Raw genomic sequence first — 24,842 nt, forward strand, 5'->3', positions numbered from 1 at the left:
CTTACCTCATCAGGGGTTAAATGATTGTTAAAACATAAACGCATAAAATGAATGACAGCTACTAAAACTGCTATTTATCCTTATAGTAATTTTCTAAGGAGAGTATCATGAATCCTATTTTAATGAAAGGTCAACTGAAGCTCAAGAGGTGAAGGTTATTTGTCCAAGGACACAGCTGGTCAGTGACCAAAACGGAACTTGAATTGAGCTTGATGCCAAATCTAATCTTTTTTTTGTATAACACACACACTAATATGGTAAATAAAAGAAAATGGTTCAAAAAAGGATATGATAAGTCTAGAATAATTTTGCATTAGGCCCCACCTGTAGTTCCGAGCCCGTTCTGGACATCACACTTGGAAAGACACAATACCTGTCTTAAAAACATAACCCTTTCCAGCAAGCTCCCTCAGCAGGACCTGTGTCTGTATGGCCACACACTGCCTGGACCTGTGCCAGGAGGGGTTGGGGCAGTCTGTGGCTCCAGAGCTTGAAGCTCTGGACATGTTTCTAGAAGGCTTTGGTCTTTCTTCTGGATGCGTTTTCTGTTTCCCGCAAGCTTACTTCCTCCTGAGGTCCGCCTGGGGTTGGGAGGTAGACGGGGAACTCTGTTGGGCTCTGTAGACTGCTTCCATGCCTTTCCACTGAGTACTCAGAAACTCATGTGCATGTTCCTGGGTAACTAGATGAAGGAAGCTACACCAGTTTCTTGAGCCAAAGCTCTAGACATACCAGAAGCTTGGGTGAGTGGAGGCTCCCGGGCAGTGTTGATGGGTCTCCCACTGGGCCGGACCTCTGCTGGGGAAAGAGAAGGGAAGGAGACAGGTTCAGCCTCTAGTCTCTGCTCTATTAGAAAAAATAAAGGCCACCTCACCGACATTAGGTCAATGGGGTCTTTGAAATCTTGGACTTATCCTCTCAGACCAGGTGGTGGACTACTTTGATGATGCTAGGGACCCCTCTCAGAATGATACGAAGAGTTAGGGATTTCCCTGGTATCCATTGGTAAGAGTCCATGCTTCCAATGTAGGAGGCCTGGGTTTGATCCCTGGTCGGGGAACGAGATTCCACATGAATGAAGAACAGGAGGAGGGAGGTCTGGGACTTCTTGGTGACCCTGAGGGATAGGTGAGTGGGTGCTGTTTTATCAAGGTTATGATATGCATATATGCATAATGCATTATTCCAGCTTAGTGGAACATAAAGTTTTTCTCTGTCTGATGATTAAGTATAACCCTTAAGTAAGTAAGTAAGTGTTAGTCGCCCAGTTGTGCCCGACTCTTTGCAACCCCATGGACTGCGGCCCACCAGGCTCTTCTGTCCATGAGATTTTCCAGGCAAGGATACTGGAGTGGGTTGCCATTTCCTTCTCCAGGGGATCTTCCAGACCCAGGGATCGAACCCAGATCCCCTGCACTGCTGGCAGATTTGTCACCGACTGAGCTACAAGGGAAGCTATACCTAACACCTGGGGGGAGTGTTCAAGCTCAGGTAAAAAGATAAAACTTGGGATGGCTTCACTATGAGCTCTTTAGATTGCTCTGGTTTCATCTCCTAGACTCAGCACCTCAGAAAATCAGAAGCAGATTTTCCAGCCTCTGGAAATAACACTTCTTTCTTTTCTTTGGCCCTCTCACTCAAGCTCAGCTGTCCCCTTTGGCCTCCCACCCTGGAGAGGTTCACCGAGGGGGCACACGCACCCAGGCAGATGGGTGGTTTGCCTGTCCAGCTGCCATCTGCTTTGCAGGTTCGGTGCTCGGAGCCGCCCTTGAGGGAGAAGCCTTCCTGGCAGGAATAGATGAGCGTATAGCCCATGGAGGGCAGGTCCAGCGCCCCAACGTTGGCATGGCTTGGTGTCTCCGGCTGCTTGCAGTGGTGGGCTGGATGAGAGGGAAGACACTGCTGGGTAGGGGGAGATTGTGGTCTCCAGGAGGCCTCTCCCCCATGCCCCTGTTTCTCAATGGAACAGCCCCATCCTTTCCCTTATGGGCCTTTTCATGGCCAGCATCCCCTCCCATACCCCACCCCAGCCTTGATGTCTATGCAAGTGGTCAAGATAGAGGTCATATGGATAATGACTAAGTTGACCCTGAGGGAACCCAGGCACTTTTCCTGAGGGAGAGGGAGTAATTACAGTCAAAAGCCTGAAATTTTCCATCCTGAGGGTGGGCCTTGTCACTGTTGGTATCTGCAGCCATGGGAAAGTTCTTTTTTTTTTTTTTTCTTTGCTAAGGCATAGGAATTGCCTCTGAATACCAGAAAGGCTTTTGTGCAGAAATATCTTCTGGGGGTGGGAGCCCCAAGGGGTAAGGACTACAAAGAGATCACTAGAGTCCCAAGAAAAAGTTGTGAGCTCCCTGTCACTCAGAGCATTCAAGCACATCCTGGAGGCCCAGGTCGGGGAGGTTATGAGCTGCTGAGAGGAGTAATCTGGGAGCACTCACGGACACAGTCAGGTGGCGTTCCGCTCCAGGTCAGGTTGGGGAGACACGTCCTGGAGGTGGAGCCCTGGAGCAGGTAACCTTTCTGACAACGGAAGAGCACGGTGCTTCCAACCTGTGGCCGGGATGGAGGTTCCCAGGATCACCTTCCATCCAGCGATGCTTCACACCCATCCCTCGACTGCTTGCTTCCCCACCACCCTACTGCTACCCACCCTTCTGCTTCTCTGCCTGATTACATCTTGCTTATCCCTTGAGGCAGCTAACATTATGCCTCTTCCTCAAGGCTTCCCCCAGCTCCTTGGGCCAGGTCAACGCTCTTACGGGATATAACTCAGTCCAGTACAATGGACTGAGTACCTGACTCAGAATCAGAAGACCCTGGCTGTGAGCTCTGGCGTCCACTGGCTGCACGAAACTCTCTACATTTCAGCCCCTCTGGTGCAGACTTGGGATGAACGGCCCCGCCACAACTACAGTGGAATGTTGTGACGCACAAACGTGGGGGTGGGTTTGGAAGCATTTTCTAACATGTGAGGAACTGTGGGAAGTAGAATATTACTGGGCATGTCTCTTCCCTCCATGAACATATAAATTCTTTTCAGGACATGTCCCCTGTAGAATCTAGAGCTGCGCTTTGTAAATATCTCATGAGCAGAATTGCCACCCTCCCTGTCATCTCTCCCCCTGCTCCACCCTCACCCTCCACTAGCCCCTCACTGTCTGACTTGGTATTCCCTGCAACCACCAGCTCCATCTCTCCATTTCCAATCCACGGGGCTCAACGCTGCCAGCTCAGCTTCCTAAAGTGCATCTCGGATCACATTGCTTTCCAGCTCAAAACCCTCACATGTCTCTATGATGCCTGGGAGCAAATCAAACTCAAGGTGAAACTTAACTTCCATGGCCTGTCTCCATGCCCACTTTTGTATTTCATCACTTTATTCAACAAATGGCACCTCTCTACACCCAGCTGGGCAAATAAAAACCCTCAGGTCATTGTTGCTTCCTCCCTTTCCTTCCACCCCTCCATCCAATCCATCACTGAGTCTTCTTGGCTCTACCTCCTGATCCCTTTGAATCTCCACCTGATCCCTTTGAATCTCCCCCGATCCCTTTGAATCTCTGTAGGTCCACTATGTCCACTCTGCGTCCACTGTTGCTGCCCCCGCTCAGCTCAGTCTCACTCTCATCGTTCTCTCAAGATGCGGAAGTACTGTCCTTTCTAAGTTCTTCCATTCCTAACCCCTAATACCTCAGGGTCCTGAATGATAGTTCAAATGATGGGTCACATTAAGTCCCTTTTAAATGGTTTCCCATGACATGGAGAATAAAATCCAAAATGCTTATCATGGTCTCAAGGCCTGACCTGACCCAGTTCACGCCCCTCTCTTTTTAAAATTTATTAGGTGATATTTGGTGTGTAAGAAGAATATATGGCAAATATATAGACCTGAATAATCACAATAAAATGGACACTTTAAGTGGAGCCCACTACTCAACTTATGGGCTGGAACAGCATCAGTAAGGTTGTAACTATCTAGGTGTTCCTTATCTGTCATGTTGCTTGGCTCCCTCAGTGATAACCAGTCACTTCAATTTTGTGTTTTTCATTTCCTTGCATTGTTAGAAAGTAATTCTATCACATACGTGCGTGTGTGCATGCTAAGTCTCTTCAGTCGTGTCCAACACTTTGCGACCCCATGGACCGCAGCCCACCAGGCTCCTCTCTCCATGGGATTCTCCCGGCAAGAAGACTGAAGTGGGTTGCCATGTCTTCCTCCAGGGGATCTTTCCAACCCAGGGATCGAACCCGTGTCTCTTGCCTCTCCTGCATTGGCAGGTGGGTTCTTTACCACTAGCGCTGTCTGGGAAGCCCACTATCACACATGTGAACATATATATCTAAAGAGAGTAAGTTTTTCTTGGTTTCAGTATTCCTTGAAATAGTATCCTTTGACATTCAGCACTGTTTCTGAGATTCATCTGTGTTGTGTGATATGGTTCCTTCCTTCTCACTGCTGAGGGATGAACCATCCTGTGGCCACGCCATGGTTTTCCTCATTTCCTGGTAACATGTATGAGAGTGTCTCCGGGGTTGGTTCCTATGACTGGGGCCTCTGGGTCACAGGATGTGTGAATATTTAACTTCATAGGGCAGTGCCAAGTGAAGTGAAGGAGGTTTTCAAACCCAGGCTAGCACTTGGGCTTCACATCCTTCTCCTCTCTCGTTATCCTCTGGACCTGCTGGCAGGCCTGCTTTCTAGTCCCACAACCTGCCCTGGGGCCGACTCTGCCAGGTACGCCCGCCCTTCTCACAAGGGCACCACAGTCCAAGCTCAGGAAACCTCTCCCCTCACTATACTTCCTAAAACAGCACCCCCACTTCCCCGCCACACCCCTGTGTACTGAGCCGCGTGCAGTGCTTGCTGGTTGCAGAAATGATCTTGCTTATTTATCATCACCAGCCCTTAGAGGCACTTGGCTTGTTTTGTTCTCACTGTATTCCTAGTGCCTAGAATAGTTTACAGCAGTAAATATTTGTCAAACGTGGTCTTTGTGAATAAATGTCATTGCTTGGCTAGATCCTGACCTGCCATCTCCGGTGTGGTCCCTGATATTCCCCTGGGCACATCGGGGGCTCCGGTTCATTGTCCTGCCTTGAACATACCCCCTCCTTTCCTGCTTCCTTCTACTCAGAGGGGCCCATCCAGGTCCAAATCCTTTCCTTTTGAAGCTCCCTCTGAGATGTGTCCCTGGAGCCTGTATCTGGCTGGGATGGGCCAGCCTCCCATGTGGCACCTGCTTGCTCTGACCACCGGGTGTGGGCCCCATAGGGTATGGCTTCCCTGGGGACAGGAGGTTTACCTGTCTCACTCATTTCTGTATTCCTGTAAACACCCTGTCCCCATCACATGGGGCTACTGAGCAGTGTCTATGGAGCTACACGTGAATCCTGCTCTTCCACACCAGCTTCTCTGATTGGTGGAAACACCTGCCCATTTCTGCGGGTGGGCGGGGGGTGGGGGGGTGGAGAGGGGCTGCCATGCTGCATGGCTTAAAGAGACAGGCTGCTTCTCTCTTCAGGTTCCCATGTCTCGTCCACCCCCAGTGCTGTCCTGAGGAAGGCCCCTGGGTCCTCTGAGACTGATAGTGACCGGAAGGGACAGCAGGCACAGAGACCTGAGCTTGGTGGACCTCGTTACCTGGTAGCCTTGGGAGCTGTTCTGTATCCCGAACTGCGGCATGCCGGGGTCCACACATGTGGTCAGTGTGGGGTCTGGATTGCAAAAACAAAGAAACAGACCATGGTCACAGAAACTTTGGTGGTCCCTGCACACCCTGAGAAGCAGGCATGAGAAAGGGGATGGAGGCATGTCCTGATGACCCGGCCTTTTGGACTCTCCCCTCGAGTCACCCCCTAGCTGGCTATGATTCCCAGCAGCATATGAACGCTGGCTACTTCACATCTTGTTTTAAGGAGCTCAGAGGAGTACTTGCTCCGTTTTGCAGATGAGACAGGGAAGAAAATTCACCATCTTGGGCCCTAAAGAAGGATGTCCACCAGCAGGGACACCCTGCTCCCGGTCACCTCTCACCTATGCAGCTGGGCTGAGTACCACTCCATGTCCCATCTGACTGGCAGAACCTCCGTGGAGAGCCCACCAGCACCAGAGGGGGCTGGCAGGAGAAGGAGACAGACGACCTGTAGGAGAATCCTCGGTCCTCTCTCCTGCCTCGGGCTGGGACGCCAGGATCTCCGCAGAACACAGCTGGGGAGAAGAGGGAGAGAGGCAGGTCCAAGTCGCTGTCCAGAGCTCAGTCTGCTCGCCCCCCTTCACCGCCACCCAGTCACTGGTCTTTGCACTGCTCTCCTCCTGGCTCCCCTTGAACTCTGGCTGTGGAGAAGCCCTGCCTGAGCGCTGCACCTGCCTCACTGCCGCTCTGTGGCTTCCTCTCCTTTCCAGATTCAAATGCTTATTAGTCATCATATCCACCTAAAGGAGTAACATTACAGGAAGTTCAGACCATCGAGTGAAAATAAACTCACCCGACTACCCACAGGTTTTGCATTTTTGTGCTCCTTCCCTTCTAGCGTTTGTCCAGCTGTGTGGAAACACGTGTGTGCCTGCAAACCTAGTGTCCAGGTGCTGTTGACTTTGCTTTGTTCTCTTGCTATTCTGTCAACATGTCCCGTGTTTATGTCATTATTATCGCTTACCGGCTACACAAATCTGCAGTGAGATGCTGTACAAAATGATTACAGCTGATCACAACCCTCTTCTTAGGCATTTTCTATTATTACAAAGTTACATGTGGCTTTTGTTTAACTTGTATTATTTCCTTAGAAGAATTCTCTAGGAGTGAACTTATTATCTTTAAAGGTTTGAGCGTGTTTGCAGCTTTTGACCTGTATCGCCGAATGTCCTTCCAAAGACTGTGCACTTACCCTACAGTAAGCAGGGTCTAAGAGTGTCCATTTCATTTGGATCAGCAGAGAGGATCTTAAAAAACTGACTATGGAATTCAGAGTTCCCTAAGACATCACTTCAAGCCTGAGGAACATTCTTTGTGCTATGCTTGTGTGTGTGTATGTGTGTGTGTGTGTTTGTGTGTGTGTGTACCCAGAGTTAAGAGGTTGGAAATCAGATGCAAAAATCAAATGGAAGCCTGGTCCTGGAATCTGGAGAGCCTGGATGGACCAATCAGAAGTCCATGAAAGGCTGAGCTGATCAAAAGTCCCCACATTCAGGAAGCAGCAACTCTTGGATGACAAAGAAAGAGCAGCCCAGTTCTGCTAAGAAGCAATGTGATGCCAATTAACATCTTGCTGCTGCTGCTAAGTCGCTTCAGTCGTGTCCGACTCTGTGCGATCCCATACATGGCAGCCCACCAGGCTCCCCCGTCCCTGGGATTCTCCAGGCAAGAACACTGGAGTGGGTTGCCATTTCCTTCTCCAATGCATGAAAGTGAAAAGTAAAAGTGAAGTCGCTCAGTCGTGTCCGACGCTTAGCGACCCCATGGACTGCAGCCTACCAGGCTCCTCCGTCCATGGGGTTTTCCAGGCAAGAGTACTGGAGTGGGGTGCCATTGCCTTCTCCGAATTAAAATCTTAGATATCTTAAAATCTTAGACATCTTTTAAAACTTCTCAGGTTGGTAAATAATATCGGCCGAATAATATTGGCCAAATCAATTGTTTATGAGGGTGTGAGTCAAGAAATATTCTCATCAACTGCAGGTGGGAGTGTAAATAGGAATACTTTTTCTAGAAGACACTTTGGCAGCATGTATCAAGAAGAATAGTGTGCTACATGGCCCAGCATCCTCACTCCCAGGACTTTACCACAAGGGTAAAGAAATGCTCCTTTTGAAGCTGTTTATTGCAGAACTGTTCGTAACATGGTTAAACTGGAGAGATCCAAATTTATCACTGGTAGGTGAAGATTAGAATGGCGTGGCATCTATAATAGAGGAATTTTTTAAAACCATTAAAAAGGATGATGTATAGATTAGTGCATATTGACAGAGCAAGGAGCTGATGGCCTGTCAATGAACATAAGTTGTGAACAGCATGATTCAATACCATGTATAGAAAATTGCGTATATACTGCTACACATGCAAAAATGCTTAGTGATTGTGTGGAAGTGTAATGACAAGCCTAACTGGTTATCTTTGGGAAGTGAGGGTTCGGATGATTATTTCATTCTTCTTTGTATTTTCAGATATAGGACACGTTTAGAAATGATAACCATGATTCATTGTTTAAAAGCAATTTAGCTATTTCCCAAGAAAATGCAAGGTGTCCAGACTGAACCCGGAGACTTGCCATCCTCCTCATGTTTCCTGGAAGGGATGTCAAGGCCAAAAGGCTTAACCATAAAACTCATGCTGCCTGTCCTGGGTCAGCTTTTACTGGCCTTCATCTCTGCTGAAATTTCCCAAATTGAAGTAAAGTTTCAGAGGCCCCCAAACAGTGTCGTGAGTTATGTCGACAGTTTTCTGCAGCATTAGATAAATGCCAAGCAGAAAGAAAAAATAGGTCCTACCATTTGTCCAAAGCATGGGCACGGAGAAAACCTTCCAGAGCCCGATTATGGGGTAAGACATGAATAAGTGACCTGGAATCTCCTTCTCTGGGGGATGTGGTAAGAAACGAGCCCTGGAAAGGACTTGGGGCTCTTCAAGACATAATCAGGGCAGGTAGATAAGAAACGATCCTCTCGCTGGAAAATCTCAAGTGTCCCCGGGCAGGGTCTCATCCTTAAAGTCAGGCATGTCTCTAGCACTGCCCCACCTGCCCACCTCTGAGTCCATCTTTGGGTTCTATCCCATCCAGTTAACAGCTTTTCCAGTTAGGAAGCATCTCCCGTATCTGGTTTAATTTCCCTCCACTGTGATGCCACCCAGTGACCGGAGCCAGGGCTCAATGAAGATACTCTCACATGCTTCCTTTAAGATCCCTTCCTTTCTTAATAGTGATCTTTGACAAAGCTCCCTGATTTGGAGAGGGGAGCCTCATTCTAGGCCTTCCAGCAGCAGAGTTCTGAGCGGGGAAGGAGAGGAGCAAGCAAATGGGTGCCCTGGAGGCCCCCTGTGAGCGACTTACGGAAACACTGAGGCAGCTCTCCAGTCCAGGACCCGTTCCCCTGGCAGGTGAGCACCGCGGGCAGGGAGAGCTGGTACCCCTCCAAGCAGGTGTACGTCACGCTTGAGCCCCACATGAAGTCGGATCCCACCACTTTCCCGTTGGGGATGAGCTGAGGCGGCTTGCACATGATAGCTGGGGGAGACCAAGGTAGGCGGAGTGCTGGGGCTGCCCTGGGGAACCAGGGCTGCCGTCGGCACTGAGGCAACTGGCCTTCCGGGAGCCCGGGCTAAGTGAGAGCAATCAGGAGCCACCCCTCTTCCCTTGGGAGCTTGGTCTCGTTGCACCTTCCAACCACGTGCTCTTCCCTGCACCACCCTGTCCTCCAGGTTCAAGGCCCAGGACCTTCCCACTGCCTCCCTGCAGATGTTCAGGGACCACTCCCACCTCGCACACCCCCAGATAAGACGTTAGGGCTCTGCTTCATCACACCCTCCCTTCCAGGTGTTCAAAGCTTTTGTACCTGCTCCATCCCTGCGTCTACACATCTGTATCCCCCAGACACACCTTTGCAGACTGGCTTGGTGCCGTTCCACGTCTGGTCCTTGGTGCAGCTCAGCACAGACACCCTGTGCGACTCCATCATGTAGCCAGGGACGCACTGGTAGGTGACAGTTTTGTTGTACCTGAAGTCACTGCCCAGCCGGAGGCCGTTGGCTGGAACCCCAGGGTCGCCGCAGTTTATGACTAGGACGTGGAGACAGAGCCTCGTTCACTCCCAGCACAGACTCCTTCCTCCTTAGCATCCCAACACCATCCTGATCACTCCCCACATGTTTGGGAAGGAAAACTGTCAGAGAAGGGATGTCGTGTCTCCTCCTAGGTTCCCAGCTGGGGTGCCGTTCATTCTAACTCCTCGCAGCCAAGTCTCCCTGAAAAGGCTGTGCTACACCTCCGTCCTTGCTACACCATCCTCACACACCCCAGCAACTTGGGCTGGGAAACCCATCGTGTTCATGTAAAGCCCACTCCTCTAAGAGGAAGTATTCAGAGGGCTCCCTGCATAAATGAGGCTGGGGACCAGAGGGAGGGACGTTTCCAGGTTGAAGAGCCTAAGATGTGTTGATGGACCACATGATGGACCTAAGATGTGTTGATAAGACAGTTTGTCTGCTGGGAAGGGCATCTTACTGACTGCTCTTCTGCCCAGGAGGCCTCCGTGGGCCCGGTAGACTAGGAGCAGGGCCTTGTGACTGACACAGTGGTCATTTCTGTGTTATGGTATCAAGTGAGGGTGAGGATTGGTGAGCTCTGACCTCAGAACAACAGTAAAGCTGACAGGGGATTTCAGATGGAGCCTGGAAGCGCAGCTAGGACTCTGAAAGGGAGAATGTTGTATAAGATTCCCTTTTATAATCACTTCCTTCCATCTGGGCCCCACAGCGATTTGCTTTTCAAGGAAAAGGGTCTGGAGTTGCTCTTAGGAGAAGCAAGAAAGAGGAGCCAGGCTGGGGCGGGAATGGACTGAAGGGAGAAATGGAGCTAACAAGGATGACAGATGGCAGCAGCTTTAAGGTAGAAAGAGAATCAGCCTCAGCACTGGGGGTTTGCCCTGAAAGAGAAAAAGAAAGCCCCAGGAACTGGCCAGAGCCTGGAGAACAGCAATGGCACATTCTGAAGCTCTCTTGAGCCTCACTTGTCTCATTTGGGAAAGCAGAGCTAATAGTGGCTCAGCTGGTAAAGAATCCCCTTGCAACGCAGGAGACCTGGGTTCGATTCCTGGGTTGGGAAGATCCCCTGGAGAAAGGAAAGGCTACTCACTCCAGTATTCTGGCCTGGAGAATCCCACGGACTGTGTAGTCCGTGGGGGCACAAAGAATCAGACACGACGGAGTGAGTTTCACTTTCCTAGTTTCACAGGGGATTGCGATGAGCATCAAAAGATCCGAAAACAAAGCACTTTGCTCAGGGGCAGTCCCACAGAACGTGCTCAGTAAACGGAGGCGATCGGTATGATCCTCAATCTGGGTCACGTCCCTTAGCGCCAGCCAGTCTCCCCAGTCTCTGGCAGACGGCCCTCTCCTCTGGCGTGGAGGAGCCCCACTGCCATGGAGCCCAAAGGCTCTCACCTGTGCACTCCGGATCACTGCCCGTCCAGGTGCCATTGACCGAGCAGTGCCGGCTAAGTAGGCCTGTGGCATAGTAGCCTTCCCGACACTCATAGACGATGGAGCTGGAGAAAACCAGGCCGTCACTGAACAGGACTCGGGCATTGCTTGGAGTCCCAGGGTTCCCGCAAGAGATCACTAGGAAGCCGAAAGAACACATTAGTCATCAGAACAACGGCAGGCATCCCCTGGGGTTAGGCTAAGTCCTGCCCAGAGTGGAGGCCACAGGTTACATCAGAAGCCTGTGGATTGAAAGCATCCCTGTTGGGATGCTCCCATGTCTGATCATCTCACCCTCAGAAGGGGAGGAGAGACCTGGAGGGATTTTTAAAGATTTCTGAAAGTTAAAGACCATGTCTGTTTTGTTATCACACCTAAAGTTTTAAACGATTCCTTCGTATCACCAAATAGCCAAGCAGTGCTTAGGCTTCCTCAAGACTCTGTCTGTATCTCTTTTTTTAAATAGTTGATTTGTTTGAATCATAAAGGTCCACATACGACATTTGATTGGCATGTCTCTAAGACTCTCTGAATCCAGAGGTTACTGGATTACCCTCTCCTATAATTTATCTGTCACAGAAATCAGGGCATTTAACTGGTAGAACTTCCCACTTTCTGGATTTTACTAACTTGGTGAAAGAGGCATTGTTCAATACGCTCCTCTGTCATTACCGCAGTCAAGTTCTACTTCTTGACAAAGGTACTTTGCAAGTGGTTTTGTGTTTTTCTTATCACATCACATTAGAGGCACAGAATGTCTGGCTGCCTCCTTGTTAATGATGTTGAGGCTGCTCAGTGGGTCACGTCTGCCTGCCTCATCTGGCATTATTAAGCTCCTATTAGTTGCCATTTAATGGTTTCAGTAGAAAGTAAACATTGTTGACCAGATTCATTAGGGGATAGAAATGGCATCATTTTAATTCTATAATTCTTTTTAAATTAAAAAATTTTAAATTATTTGTTTAACTTTTTATTTTATATTGGAGTATAGTTGATTATCAATGTTGTGATAGTTTCAGGTGTAAAGCACAGTAATTCAGTTATTCAGACACATGTATCTATTCTTTTTTAAGTTTTTTTCCACTTAGGTTGCCATATAATATTGAGCAGAGTTTCCTATGCTAGACAGCAGATCCCTGTTGATCAATGCCACAATTCTTTCTGCTTTAGCTTGGGTTCTTTAGTAAAGAACTTGCCCATCATCAAATATTTGCTTACCCTGAAATAGAGTTCACACAGGAAGGTTGGACTAATGCTTGATTAAAAAAAATAAATCATATATGAGAATAATTAGTTGGTTCCCTAGCAAGCTCCAAAGGACAATCATTTGAATTCACAGATTTAAGTTTCTTTGTTATGTTGCCTTCTGTTGTCACTTTTATTTTTATTCACATTCAAACTATTCCGTCTCTGATGAATGGAAACCCTTTCAAGTTGGCTCCTGAGTTCCTCTGACATGACCCAGTTGTGTTTCGTAGATTCCTTGCTGGAGTGACAAGACTTTCCATGTTAATTTTGTGTGTTTCCTGCCCCAGTCCTGGAATCAGTCATTTCCCTAAAGAGCTCTGGTTCCTTTTAATGGACAATGGATTTAAAACCTACAGTCTGGGCATTAAGGGTACTCCCTGCTACGGAGCTGGTCATTGATTCTAGACTTAGATTGGGAAAATAACTTTTCAGATTGAAAATACATTATGAGTTTATACTGATATTACAAAGCCAAGTTTAGAATTAAGAGTTTTTCCTTAACTTTTTCATCTTTTATTTTAAAATCTTGGTTCTTAATGACAATAAATAATTTTAACTTGCTTTATCTATATAGAGTATGGTATTATATATGTAACAGTTTCAGAATTGTCACTCCAATTTGATTACCAGCAATATGATTGCTAAAACCATACAGTTTTAGAACCAGTTTAAGATTTCATTGCAGTTCTTTGTCCTTAGGATATATATACCATATTCAAATTTCATTTTTTCAAGTCAACTGAAATAATTCTCTGGGTTATTAAATCACCAGCTTGACACATAGTTAAGTTCATTTGTTTCCATTTTGATAGTTGATAGAGATTACTTGTTTCTAATTTTTCACTTAATTTTATTTTGTAAGTATGTATGATATTTACATGGTCCCATAGTCCCAAAATGATAAGAATCATTTTGCAAAGCAGATAAGCCCTAGTACCCATTGACTCAACAAGTATTGTGCTGCGTAGGTATTGGAAGTGCAGTGATCACCAAGCCATGACCCCTGCCTTGGAGGAGCCCAGTCTCTCTTAAGAACCTACCTATAAACAGATGAATTAAAATATGATGTGGCAGGTGCTACACTTGAAGGGAAAGAAGCACTAAGAAGGGAGTGGCTTACTGGGGCTGGAGATAAGAATTTGAGTAGAACCTTGAAAGGTAACTGGGAGCTTGTCAAGGGAAGTCACAAAGAGTTGTGTACATGTTACATACACACACAACCTTATTCAACAAATACTTGCTTCCAGGTTGAAACTCTTAGCCACCTACTTTCTGTTCCCTGAACCCTCCTGACATGGTGACTGATTCCATCCTGGGGTCTGGGGGGCAAGAAAGGGAACCTGGTCACAGCGGATATGTGAGAATATAGTAAATTCTTTCCTTGCCAATACACTCATTACCACAAGCTTACTATGCCTCTTACTATGCCTACAAAATCCTATAAAAACTAACTTTGCACCCCCAGAAAGGCAGGACTTTGGAGAGACAAGCGGGAGAGGGCACTGACCCCATCTGTGTCATTTCCTGGGCAGGTGTCCCCGAACATGGGCCAGAGCATCTCCCCTTGCTCTCCAGGACCATGCCGCAATCTCAAGTCCATACAGCCTGTTCTCTAACCACTGCCATTTATTTCTTTAGCTCACTCCCTCTGAATTTGTTTCCTGGTGATTGGGACCTATAATCCAATGATCTTGTCACTTTTTCATAGCCTCTTACTCCACTGATGATCCTATTCCCTCCATCCCCAGCCTAGACGCTAACATCCGTCACAAATCACTGCTTTGTATATATCCTCCTCTCCCTTGCCACTTTCTTTATGCCTTAGTTACCTATGCTTAATTACTAGTTACCTAGTAAAACCCTAACTACACATAATGCTTCACCTACCCTGTGTCCAAAACTATGTAACAAAATGTGCTTGAACAAAAACCCAGACTAATGCTGACTGTCACTTTAAGTTAATGGCGCTTACCTTAATGAACCCTTGGTGCTGCCGCCTGGTAATTATATATTTCCCTGTTTCTCTATTCCATTCCCACTTCTCCCTAGCTAGATGATGACTGTATATTGTGTCTTTCCTCTTCCCCTACTGAGGCCATCCCAGGAACCATCATTAAGGGCTTATATTACTTTTAAAGTGTTTTGTAAAATTGGATTTTGTATTTTTTTTTGGCACTTTGGACGTTTGTTTAATCTTAAACTGTAAGCTCCAGAGGGGAAAGTGTGTCTGGCTTGGCCACCACTGTGTCTCTAGCATATACTATATCATTTGGCACATGGTTGTTGAATGAAGCTATATGGAAACAAGTGAGCAACTATGCAAAACTTAATTTATCCTGTATCTTCCCTTCTGAGGTTAGGGTGGGGATTATGTTTGCCTTTGGATGACTAATGAGATGAACGTGAACTCTCTGTTGATGTCCACTCATCACCTGGCCAAGGGTTTAAATGGGGCCTTTGATTTTATCTGTGCAGGTGAGGGCAGGCGCTAGGGAGTAGGAAAACAGGGGAAGACCTTGGGGCAGGCAAAGGGGAGAAGCAGAATGGTCACATACATTACCTCCACACTCAGGCTGCACGCCGCTCCATGAGCCGTTGGGTTGACAAGTTCGCTCTGATGACCCCCGGAGCACATGGCCAGCTTCACAGCTGAAACGCATTAGGCTGCCCGGGGCAAAGCTGTCCCCCAGACGGATGCCGTGGGCTGGGATGCCAGGGTCACCACAGACTCCTATGCTGGTTCCTATGGACCAGAACCAAAAAACCCCATTGTTTTTAGCAGGGAAGGAAAGAGTGGCAGAGTGGAAGAAAGACGTTGGAGCTCTGTTATGGGGAAGCAGGGGGCCCTAAGAAAGAGGGCAGTGAGACCGTGTGTGTGCCTGAGTCACCTGAACAGGCTTCTGTCTGAGTACTCAGTGGCCAAATGACACACAGATCTGAGGTTACGCGTGAGGCCCTGGGGCCCGAACCACAAGGGAGGAAAGAAGGCAGACGGAAGCCTTTGTGCAAGAGGTCCTGCCTCCGTTCTTGGCTGATGCCAGTGTGGTCCAAGCTGACCTTCTCCCTTTCACCTCTTCTCCACCATCCGCTGAGCCGGTACCCTCTCCATTCCCCGTTCCACTGTCTTAGCTCAGATGCTCAACATCTCTTGCCTGAACTTGACTGCAAGAGCCCTGTAACGAATATGCCCTTCTCTTAAACTCTCCCTCTAATCCATCCTCACTTTCTCTTTAAATCTTAACAATGAACAACCACAACTATTTGATTTTTGTTCTCTCCTGCTGAAATACCTCCTCTGGCCTCCCACTGCTGAAAGAATAAAGTTCAAACTTCTAGCAGAGTTGTTGCTCAATAGTCAAGCTTGAATTTTGATCCTGGGCCTTTACCTGAGGCTTTCTTATTCACAGATTATGCAATACAGGTAAGCTCTGGATTAAATATTTTTGATCTCATTTCATTCTTTCTTTGCCCTCTGACTCCTGCCACATTTATGCATTTACCTGATTTGTGATCTTGTACAAACCCACCCAAGAGAGTTTTAAGGACCCAAGAGGTGAAGGAAGGTAAAGAACAGGAGATAAAGCTATCTACTATCTGTGGGAGCCAGCTCATCTCAGAATGCAGAAATTCATGGGAGACACCACTAGATCAGACTTGGTCATGGTGAGCTTGAGGAAGGAGAAAGAAAATTGAGGGCTAAATGGTAACTGCATGAGAAGATAGTTTCCAAGTGATGTGGAATGTATCTCCTCATGAATCCATGTATGTAGGCATCAATAGAAACATCTGTCTCAATGACCACATTTTGGGGCTCCCCTGGTGGCTCAGTGGTAAAGAATCTGCTTGTCAATGCAGGAGACGTGGGTTCAACTTCTGGGTCGGAAGATCCCCTAGAGAAAAGCATGGCAACCCATTCCAGTACTCTTGCCTGGGAAATCCAGAGGAGCCTGGTGGGTTACAGTCCACAGGGCTGCAATGAGTTAGACATGACTTAGTGGCTAAAGAACAACCGCAAGACGCATTTGGTTAGTCGGTATAAATAAGCGCTTAAGCCATGCACCTCGTCATCTACTGCTGCTGTATCTGCCTCTCAGTTTTGGGATTATTTCCTCTCCTAGTCTAGTTTCGGAATATAAGAATACTGCATAACCCCATGTTCCCCATTCTACTACCTACCAAGGAAGGGGGATTCACTCAGCCTTTCAAAAATATGAGAAAAGAGAGCCCCTCATATTTGGCCAGGTTTTCTTATCTTTTGACATTTTCCAGATGTAGTTCACACAACAGGCAGTACCGGGGCCGCTTGAAGGCAGTCCTGACGGTGAATCGCTCTGATTCCCTCCCTGGCTAGCTGGCCTCAGCTGGAGGCAGCACTATTGTACAACAGGCCCAAGGGTGGATTCTCTGGTCCTGGGCATTATCTGACAGAACAGCCTCCACTGAAGTGTTCAGCCTCGTTTCAACAATATAAGGAAGTCTGGCATAGAATACTGCACTATGGGGGCAGGCGGCGACTGTTGACTCTTTACTGAAGAGGTATGCCAGCAAGACGACGCTACAGAGATGGGCAGTTAACTTCCTGCAGTGTGTCTCAGATGCCAGAAATCTCGGCAAGTCCTCGATGGCCCAGAGACGTATGACTTCTGTTTTGCATCATCCAGGTGCACTGACTGCACTGAATGAGGCTCAAAAATTTGGCCTTGGAACTCCTGAATGTGTGTGTGTGTGTGTGTGTGTGTGTGTGTGTGTGTGTGTGTGTGTGTGTGTGTGTGTGTTTAGGACTGACAGGAGATGCTGCTGCAAAAGATATCTATGAGTCTCAGGAGTGGAAGAACTGCAGTCTGCTCACTAGGGCACACCTAGCATTACTTCCTCATCACCTAGTCTTGTCATCTCTCACTTTCTTATCTAAGGTAGTTAAGATTCATTCATTCCTCAGCTGCAGTATTTATGGAATAACTTCTAATCTTGTCCTCAGAAGTCTCCAGGAAAGGTCTGCCTGTGATTCTGGTCTCCTAAGTCTGTCATCCTTGAGGAAGACATGGGAAAATGGAGACTGCAAACTGTTCTTCAGAATGTTCAGGATCAGAGGTCAAACAGCTTCATGAAACACATTCTCCAATGAGTGGGGTTCGCGTTTTCTGAAGGTTCCTTTCTTGCTTCTTACTTTTTCATGTTCCCAAGTGTCAGCCTGTTTCCAGTCTCCCCTTGACCTGTGATGTGGCCGAGGAAAAGTCTCTTCTTCCAAATGCAGGATGAAGACTTAGGAAGTCAAAGAATTATGAAATCTGACAAGGCTTTTCAGAGGTTTTAAAGCTCAGTGGTGTAGCTTTGACAAGAATTATTTTTATATTTCTATAAGGTCATTTCCCAGCCTTTGCAAACACAACTTCAGAGAAGGACAATTACAAATTAGGAGAAAGGACTTTGGATTCTGGGCTTTGGGTCAGGAGACTTAACTGTGGTTAGTTACATATGCTAGTAAGTAGGAGATGCTGAAGGCTTTCTGGTTTCTTCTTCCCCTACCGCGTACTTCCTTTTCCCATGGAGAACAAGGATCCCTAAATAGATAATATAGACCCTAAGGACACCATTAGCCTTGTGTCCTGTAAAAGTGTCTAGAGGGAGGAGCTTTATGCAAAACACCAAAGAGACTGGGGCAAATGCATGTTTGGATGGTATTTGGATACAAAATGCATGCCTTTCCTTTTTGGAGCATTTCTTCCTCCTGGTATTTGCTCTGTGGATAACTTAGGAGGCCTCAATATACATGATCCTTGACTTCCCCATGCCAGCCTCCCAAGACACTTCCAACAGAGGTCCAAACACACAGAAGTCTGGGGCCTGGCTAACTGGCTAAGGGAGTCCCAGTGGCTCGTACACAGTCTTGCCAGTTCATGAACTGGGCAATCAATGAGATTAACAAGGGTGAGAGGCCAAAGTCTTGGGTTGTAACAGAGTGATGTGTCTGGGATTGTCCTGGGCAGCCCACAATCCTTTGAAACAAATTCCCAGTGCTTCAGGAATTTCTCCTTTCTTAGGAGACTTAACTAATATCTGGTGGGTATTCTGGTCTCATCACTTCATGGCAAATAGATGGGGAAACAATGGAAACAGTGACAGACTTTATTTCTTGGGCTCCAAAATCACTGCTGATGGTGACTGCAGCCATGAAACTAAAAGGTGCTTGCTCCTTGGAAGAAATGCATATTAAAAAGTAGAGACATTATTTTGCCAACAAAGGTCCATATAGTCAAAACCATGGTTTTTTCAGTAGTCATGTATGGATGTGAGAGTTGGACCATAAAGAAGGCCAAAAGCAGAAGAATTGCTGCTTTTGAACTGTGGTGCTGAAGAAGACTCTTGAGAGCCCCTTGGACTGCAAGGAGATCAAACCAGTCAATCCTAAAGGAAATCAACCCTGAATATTCATTGGAAGGACTGATGCTGAAGCTTTAATACTTTGGCCACCTGATGTGAAGAGCTGACTCATTAGAAAAGACCCTGATGCTGGGAAAGATTGAGGGCAAGAGGAAAAGAGAATGACAGAGGACGAGATGGTTGGATGGTCAATGGACATGAGTTTGAGCAAGCTCCGGGAGGTGGTGAAGGACAGGGAAGCCTGGCGTGCTGCAGTCCAGGGGGTCGCAAAGAGTCGGACACGACTGAGCGACTGAACAACAACAACATGCTGGCAGTGCCCTCAATTTTGGAAGACAGGCTCATCTGGGAATCTCAAACTGCAGGAGCAGATGCATGTCTTATGGGTGAGGTCCTACTTCAAGGAGAAGCCTTCTATATTAGAAGAAGGTCACCAGTCAACCCTGAAATTCACTGGAAGCTCTGATGCTGAAGATGAAGCTCCTATACTTTGGCCACCTAATGCAAAGAGCTGACTCATTGGAAAAGACTCTGATGCTGGGAAAGATTGAGGGCAGGAGGAGAACGGGGTGACAGAGGATGAGATGGTTGGATGGCATCACCGACTCAATGGACATGAGTTTAAGCAAACTCCGGGAGATAGTGAAGGACAGAGAAGCCTGGCATGCTGCAGTCCGTTGGGTCATAATCAATCGGACATGACTTAGCAACTGAACAACAGGATCCTTATGTCTCGAGGGCATCTGTGATGGGAAGGGGTAGGGGTTAATTTCAATGCCAAAGTGGGCTTCTTGAGAAGCATCAAGCCGCATGAACAGTTGCCCTCTTCGGGTGACATCCTATGTGGGATCCCTTCTTAAGGCCAGGCAAGCTCACCCCAAAGAAGCGAAAGCTGTGGGGTGCTAATTGTTTTGCCTTGGTGGCTTCTGTCATTAGTAGGACAATTCAATTTCAAATATTTTTGTTCTTTTATGACATTACGGAGGAGTATCTGGAAATATGGACTTGGGAGCTCTGTCAATTCCCTACATTTGCTGTGCTGATTACCTCTCTCCATATCCCCACAGAAATTAACAAGAAAATAAATTCATTCACAGGAAAAGTCTGGGGACTGGTGTGTTAAAGCTGAAGAGGAGAACTGTATTCACTGGGCCAAGAAGGAGACAGGACAGACAGAAGAAGTGATGATCCAGAAAGGGAAGCAGGCTGGGGTCCAGGAGTCCCACACAAGGAAGGAGAGAGCACCGGAGTGGGTTTGGATCTGAGCCAACAACAGGAAGGCTTGGACTGTTCCTGGGACCTCATGGTAATAAGTGTCTGGAGAGGATTCTGGCCATAGGTGACCTCAGAAACCATATCTTCATTGGTTCTGCAATCTCTTGGCTGTCTCAGCTTGGCCAGAGTCTAAGGGCATGAAGCTGGGCTTGGACCATCAAGGGATGAAGTCCCGTTGGGACCTCTGGGAGCCATGCTCCCTGACTAGCAGGGATGGGTTCAGTTCATTTCAGTTCAGCCGTGTTCTCTGCCTGGGAGGGATGGGATGAAGGTCCAAACGCTCTGCTTCCCACCCCTCCGTTTTACTCCCACCTCGGAGCTGCCCCTCTCCCACCAGCCAAGTGTTCCACTGGAACCCCTCCCCCCCACCAGCCCCTTACCTGAGCAGTGCGGGAGGGAGCCAGTCCAGTGTCCATCCAGCCCGCACATGCGGGTGGCGTTTCCCACCAGGGTCCGCTTGCTGGTGCAGCTGTAACGCACGACTGCCCCCACTGTATAGCTGTCCCCGGACATCTGGGAATGCGGCGGGGAGCCCGGATGGCCACAGGACACCACTGTGGGGAAGAGCAGACATCTCAGCAACTCTGCACCGGGATGGATCATCCTCACAGGACGCACGCTAGGCTTTTCAAGACGACAGGGAGAAGCTGGGGTGTCTACCGAAGCAAACCTCCTGCTGGCTCACCCACACGGTATCAGCAAACACTGACTTCCCACCTCCCTGTCCAGTTTTCCATATCTGTGAACTGAAGAGCAACGTCTGTTGTTTTAAGAGTGGAGTGAGATAATGGGAACGAAGCCACTCAGCACGTGGTAGGGATGCAATAATAGCCATTTCTTCTCTTTCTTGCCTCTTGTGCATACTAAGACGTCTCTGGCAGAAAGGTGGGATATGCCCTATACATAGTCAGACCGAGAAAGACAAATTGCATATCACACTGCTTTTATGTGGAATCTGAAAAATGATATCAAGGAACCTATTTACAAAACAGAAATTTCATCACAGATGTAGACAACAAATGTATGGTTACCAGGGGGGAAATCGGGGGAGGGCATAAATGGGGAGACTGGCAGTGACATACACACATTACTATATATAAAACAGATAACTAGCTACTGAGTAGCACAGGGAACTCTCTCTGGTGCTCTGTAATGACCTATATGGAAATGGAGTCTAGAAGAGAATGGATACACGTACATATACACGGCTGATTCACTTTGCTCTACACGTAATCAACTACACTCCAATAAAAAAAAATAATTTAAAAAAGGGCAAATGGGCGATCTCTCATCCTGCGGCTGTTGGGACTGGCCACAGGATCCAGAATAAGGGCCAGTTATAGTCCTTTCCAACTGCATCTGACAACTGCCCACGACCGTGTCTCTAACTTGTCCTCTTTAGCTGCGAGCTCCCTTTTCTGAGACAGCAAACTATGACTGGAAACTGGTTATGAGGTCAGAGTGTAGCCCTGAGGTGGACGGGCCAGGGCGGACAGTGCTGTCAGTGTTGCTGGGTTTGCCTTCCTGTTGTTCTTCCATGGGCTGATCCCAGGCTCCTTCACTGACTCAGCACATACGTACTGTGCCTGTTATTTGCGAGGCGCTGCTTTATGCGTCTGCGAGAACAAAGTCCAAGCGCTCGTGGAGCTGATATCTAGCGGGGAAGTGAAAGAGTTAGTTTCTCAGTCGTGTCTGACTCTTTGCGACCCTACAGACTGCAGCCCACCAGGCTCCTCTGTCCATGGAATTCTCCAGGCAGAAATATTGGAGTGGGTAGCCATTCCGTTTTCCAGGGGATCTTCCCGAGCTAGGGATTAAACCTGGGTCTCCTGCAATGCAGGCAGATTCTTTACTGTCTGAGCTACCAGGGAAGCCCTGTGGGGAAGAGAGACCAGGAATAAGAAAATACTAGGGGTTGCTATCAAGGAAAATAAAGCTGCATCAGGAAAGGGATGCTCAGAGGTGGGGGGGGGGGACTGTTTATGAGTAGGGTGGTCAAGGAAGATCTCCCTGAGGAGGTGATATTTGAGCAGTGGTCTGAGTGAAAAGACCAGCCATGTGAGATCTGGGGAATAGTGCTCTGAGGGAAGGGACTTCTAGTAGAAAAGCCCAGAGGATGAGCGTGGGGTGTTTGAGGAACAGCAGGAAAGCCAGGGTGGCTGAAACAGAACAAACAAGGAAAGAACAGAAGTGATACGGGTGGGGAGGTTGCTCGGAGCCAGATCATGGCATATATATTGGGTTTTATTACCAGCAGGATGGGACCCCTCCTGAAGTGATATGATCTGACTTACATTTTAACAAGATCATCCTGGCAACTGTGTGGAGAACATTCTAGGGCAGGGTGAGAAAGAGGGGGCTGTTGCAGTAGTTCAAGAAGAGATGGTAGTGATTTGGGCGGACTAAACCTTGGGGTCTGGTATGTAAAGGGGAAGGATATGTACTGTGGTGGCCAAAGGGCTGACCACCTGTGAACACGCCCCCCCTCAACTCTCCGCATCCTGGCCCAGGCCTGCCACTCCTCCCCCTCCCAGAGGCGGGGTCTCTTATTTCCTTCCTCCTTGAATCTGGGCTGACCTGTGACTTGCTCTCATCAATGGAATGTAGTGGCATGAGGTTTTAGGAATTCTGAGCTCTGGCTTAAGAGATCTTTTAACTTCTTTTTCTCTAGGAATTCAACCTCCAAGTAAAGAAGATCAAGTCAGCCTGCTGGAGAGATGCCACTTGGAGGAGAAGAGCCAGCAGCAAGTCCTCTAACAGGCTGTTATCATTCAGCTGCTCAGTTGTGTCCAACTCTCTGCAACCCCATGGGCTACAGCACGCCAGGACCCCCATGGGCGACAGCACGCCAGGACCCCCATGGGCTACAGCACGCCAGGACCCCCATGGGCTACAGCACGCCAGGACCCCCATGGGCGACAGCACGCCAGGACCCCCATGGGCTACAGCACGCCAGGCTTCCTTCCCTGTCCTTCACTGTCTCCTGGAGTTTGCACAAACTCATGTCCATTGAGTCAGTGATGCTGTCCAACCATCTGATCCTCTGTCACTCCCTTCTCCTCCTGCCCTCAGTCTTTCCCAGCATCAGGGTCTTTTCCAGTGAGCCAGGTTGGTGGGGCCATTTTGGACCCTCCAGTCCTAACTGAACCACGGGGGGCACAGGTGAGCCAGCTCTGCAGGGATGGTCCACTGTATGTGTCAGCTTGAGTAGGCCACAGGATGCCCAGATACTTGGTCCAGCATTATGCTGGGTGTATCTGTGAGGTTTCTGAATGAGACTAACATTGAACTGGTAGTCTGAATAAGGCAGATTGCCCTCCTCAATGTGGGTGGGCCTCGTTCAGTCTCTTGAATGCCTGAATAGAACAAAACGGTGGAGAAAGAGAGAATTCTGCCTCTGTCTTCAGTCTGGGATGTCAATATTCTCCTGCCTTTGGACTCAGACTTGGATGGGAATTGACATCTTTGGCTCTACATACTTCTCAGCCTTCAAAGCCAGACTGGAACTACGCCATCTGCTCTCCTGGATTCACAGCTTGCCCAGGGCAGATCAGGGGGTTTCACAGCCTTCAAATTTGTACAAGCCAATTCCTTATCATATAACTATATATTTCTATCTGTATCTATGTCTATAAGAAATTGGCTCATATGATTAAAATATATATTACATATATATATTTAGAAATAGATATGTAGATGGCTCATGGTTTCCTTAGACACAGATATATAGATATAAATCTTATATAACTATATCTATGATAGATATAGATCTTATTACACATCTATCTATAAAATACATGTTTATATATATATATATACATATATCCTATTGGTTACTGGTTCTTTTTCTCTGGAGAACCCAGACTAATGAGATTGCTAAGCCTCGTCTAAATTCTTGACCTTTAGAATTGTGAGACAACAAAAACAAATGCTATTATAAGCTTTGAGATGGCTTATTACATAGCAATAGATAACTGATTCAGTGAGTTTCGAGGTTTATACTATCCGTTTCTTAAGACAACCTTAGGAAGTAGGTGCCTTTTTTTTTTTTTTTTAATCTCCACTTCCTGATGACACAAATGAGGCCTAGTAAGGCAAAGTAACTTACTGAAGGTCCTAAACCTAATCAGCGGTAGAATTAGTTTTTAAAACCTGGCAGGTTGATTCCAGAGGCCACACTCTTAAGCACTATAATTGACTCCTTTCGCAGTGCTGTTTGGAGACTACCAGTGAATTCTCTCCTTGTGGAAGGAATGGAGTCCCTGATTATAATTTAAATGATTCTATGACTTTATTAGAAATGTTTAGATTTTAGAAATTGCCCAATTTTAACTCTCTAATGACATTTTAAATAAATTCTTTTTTAAATGGAAATACAAAAACACAATAACTGTGAGTATAGAGCTTAATGAAGTGTCACAAAGTGAATACACTTATGTAGCTACTGCCAAGATTAAGAAAAGCCCCCACCAGTGCCTCAGAAGCCCCTCTCACCCTGTCCCTATCCCTGCCTCTTTTCTTCCCTCCTCACATTAAACTACTCCCTTCACTTTGTACATCATTAATTAGTTTGCCTGTTCTTGAATCTTATTTAAATGAAATCTTTTAGTGTCTATTCTGCTGTACTGGCTCTTTTCACTTAACATTATGTCTGTGATATTTGTGCTCTTTTGTAGCAACAGTTCATTATCATTGCTATGTATCGGGAATTGGCAAACATTTTCTTTGGACCCTTTAAGG

General features: G+C 47.4%; 1 protein-coding gene across 1 annotated transcript in view; it reads right to left on the reverse strand.

Annotated features, from left to right (window-relative positions):
* Positions 1-24,842, reverse strand: part of CSMD2 (CUB and Sushi multiple domains 2) — a 616,901-nt gene that overhangs the window by 14,354 nt on the left and 577,705 nt on the right. Inside the window, exons 56-65 of the mRNA XM_018046480.1 lie at positions 20,483-20,656; positions 15,007-15,189; positions 11,160-11,336; positions 9,598-9,777; positions 9,052-9,225; positions 6,041-6,214; positions 5,648-5,721; positions 2,445-2,556; positions 1,701-1,880; positions 733-795 (exon numbers count right to left, since the gene is read on the reverse strand). Coding sequence (XP_017901969.1) covers positions 733-795; positions 1,701-1,880; positions 2,445-2,556; positions 5,648-5,721; positions 6,041-6,214; positions 9,052-9,225; positions 9,598-9,777; positions 11,160-11,336; positions 15,007-15,189; positions 20,483-20,656 — 1,491 coding nt within the window. The remainder of the gene's footprint in view (positions 1-732; positions 796-1,700; positions 1,881-2,444; positions 2,557-5,647; positions 5,722-6,040; positions 6,215-9,051; positions 9,226-9,597; positions 9,778-11,159; positions 11,337-15,006; positions 15,190-20,482; positions 20,657-24,842) is intronic.

Source organism: Capra hircus, chromosome 3, assembly GCF_001704415.2.
Source record: "Capra hircus breed San Clemente chromosome 3, ASM170441v1, whole genome shotgun sequence".
In the NCBI taxonomy this organism is placed as follows: Eukaryota; Metazoa; Chordata; class Mammalia; order Artiodactyla; family Bovidae; genus Capra; species Capra hircus.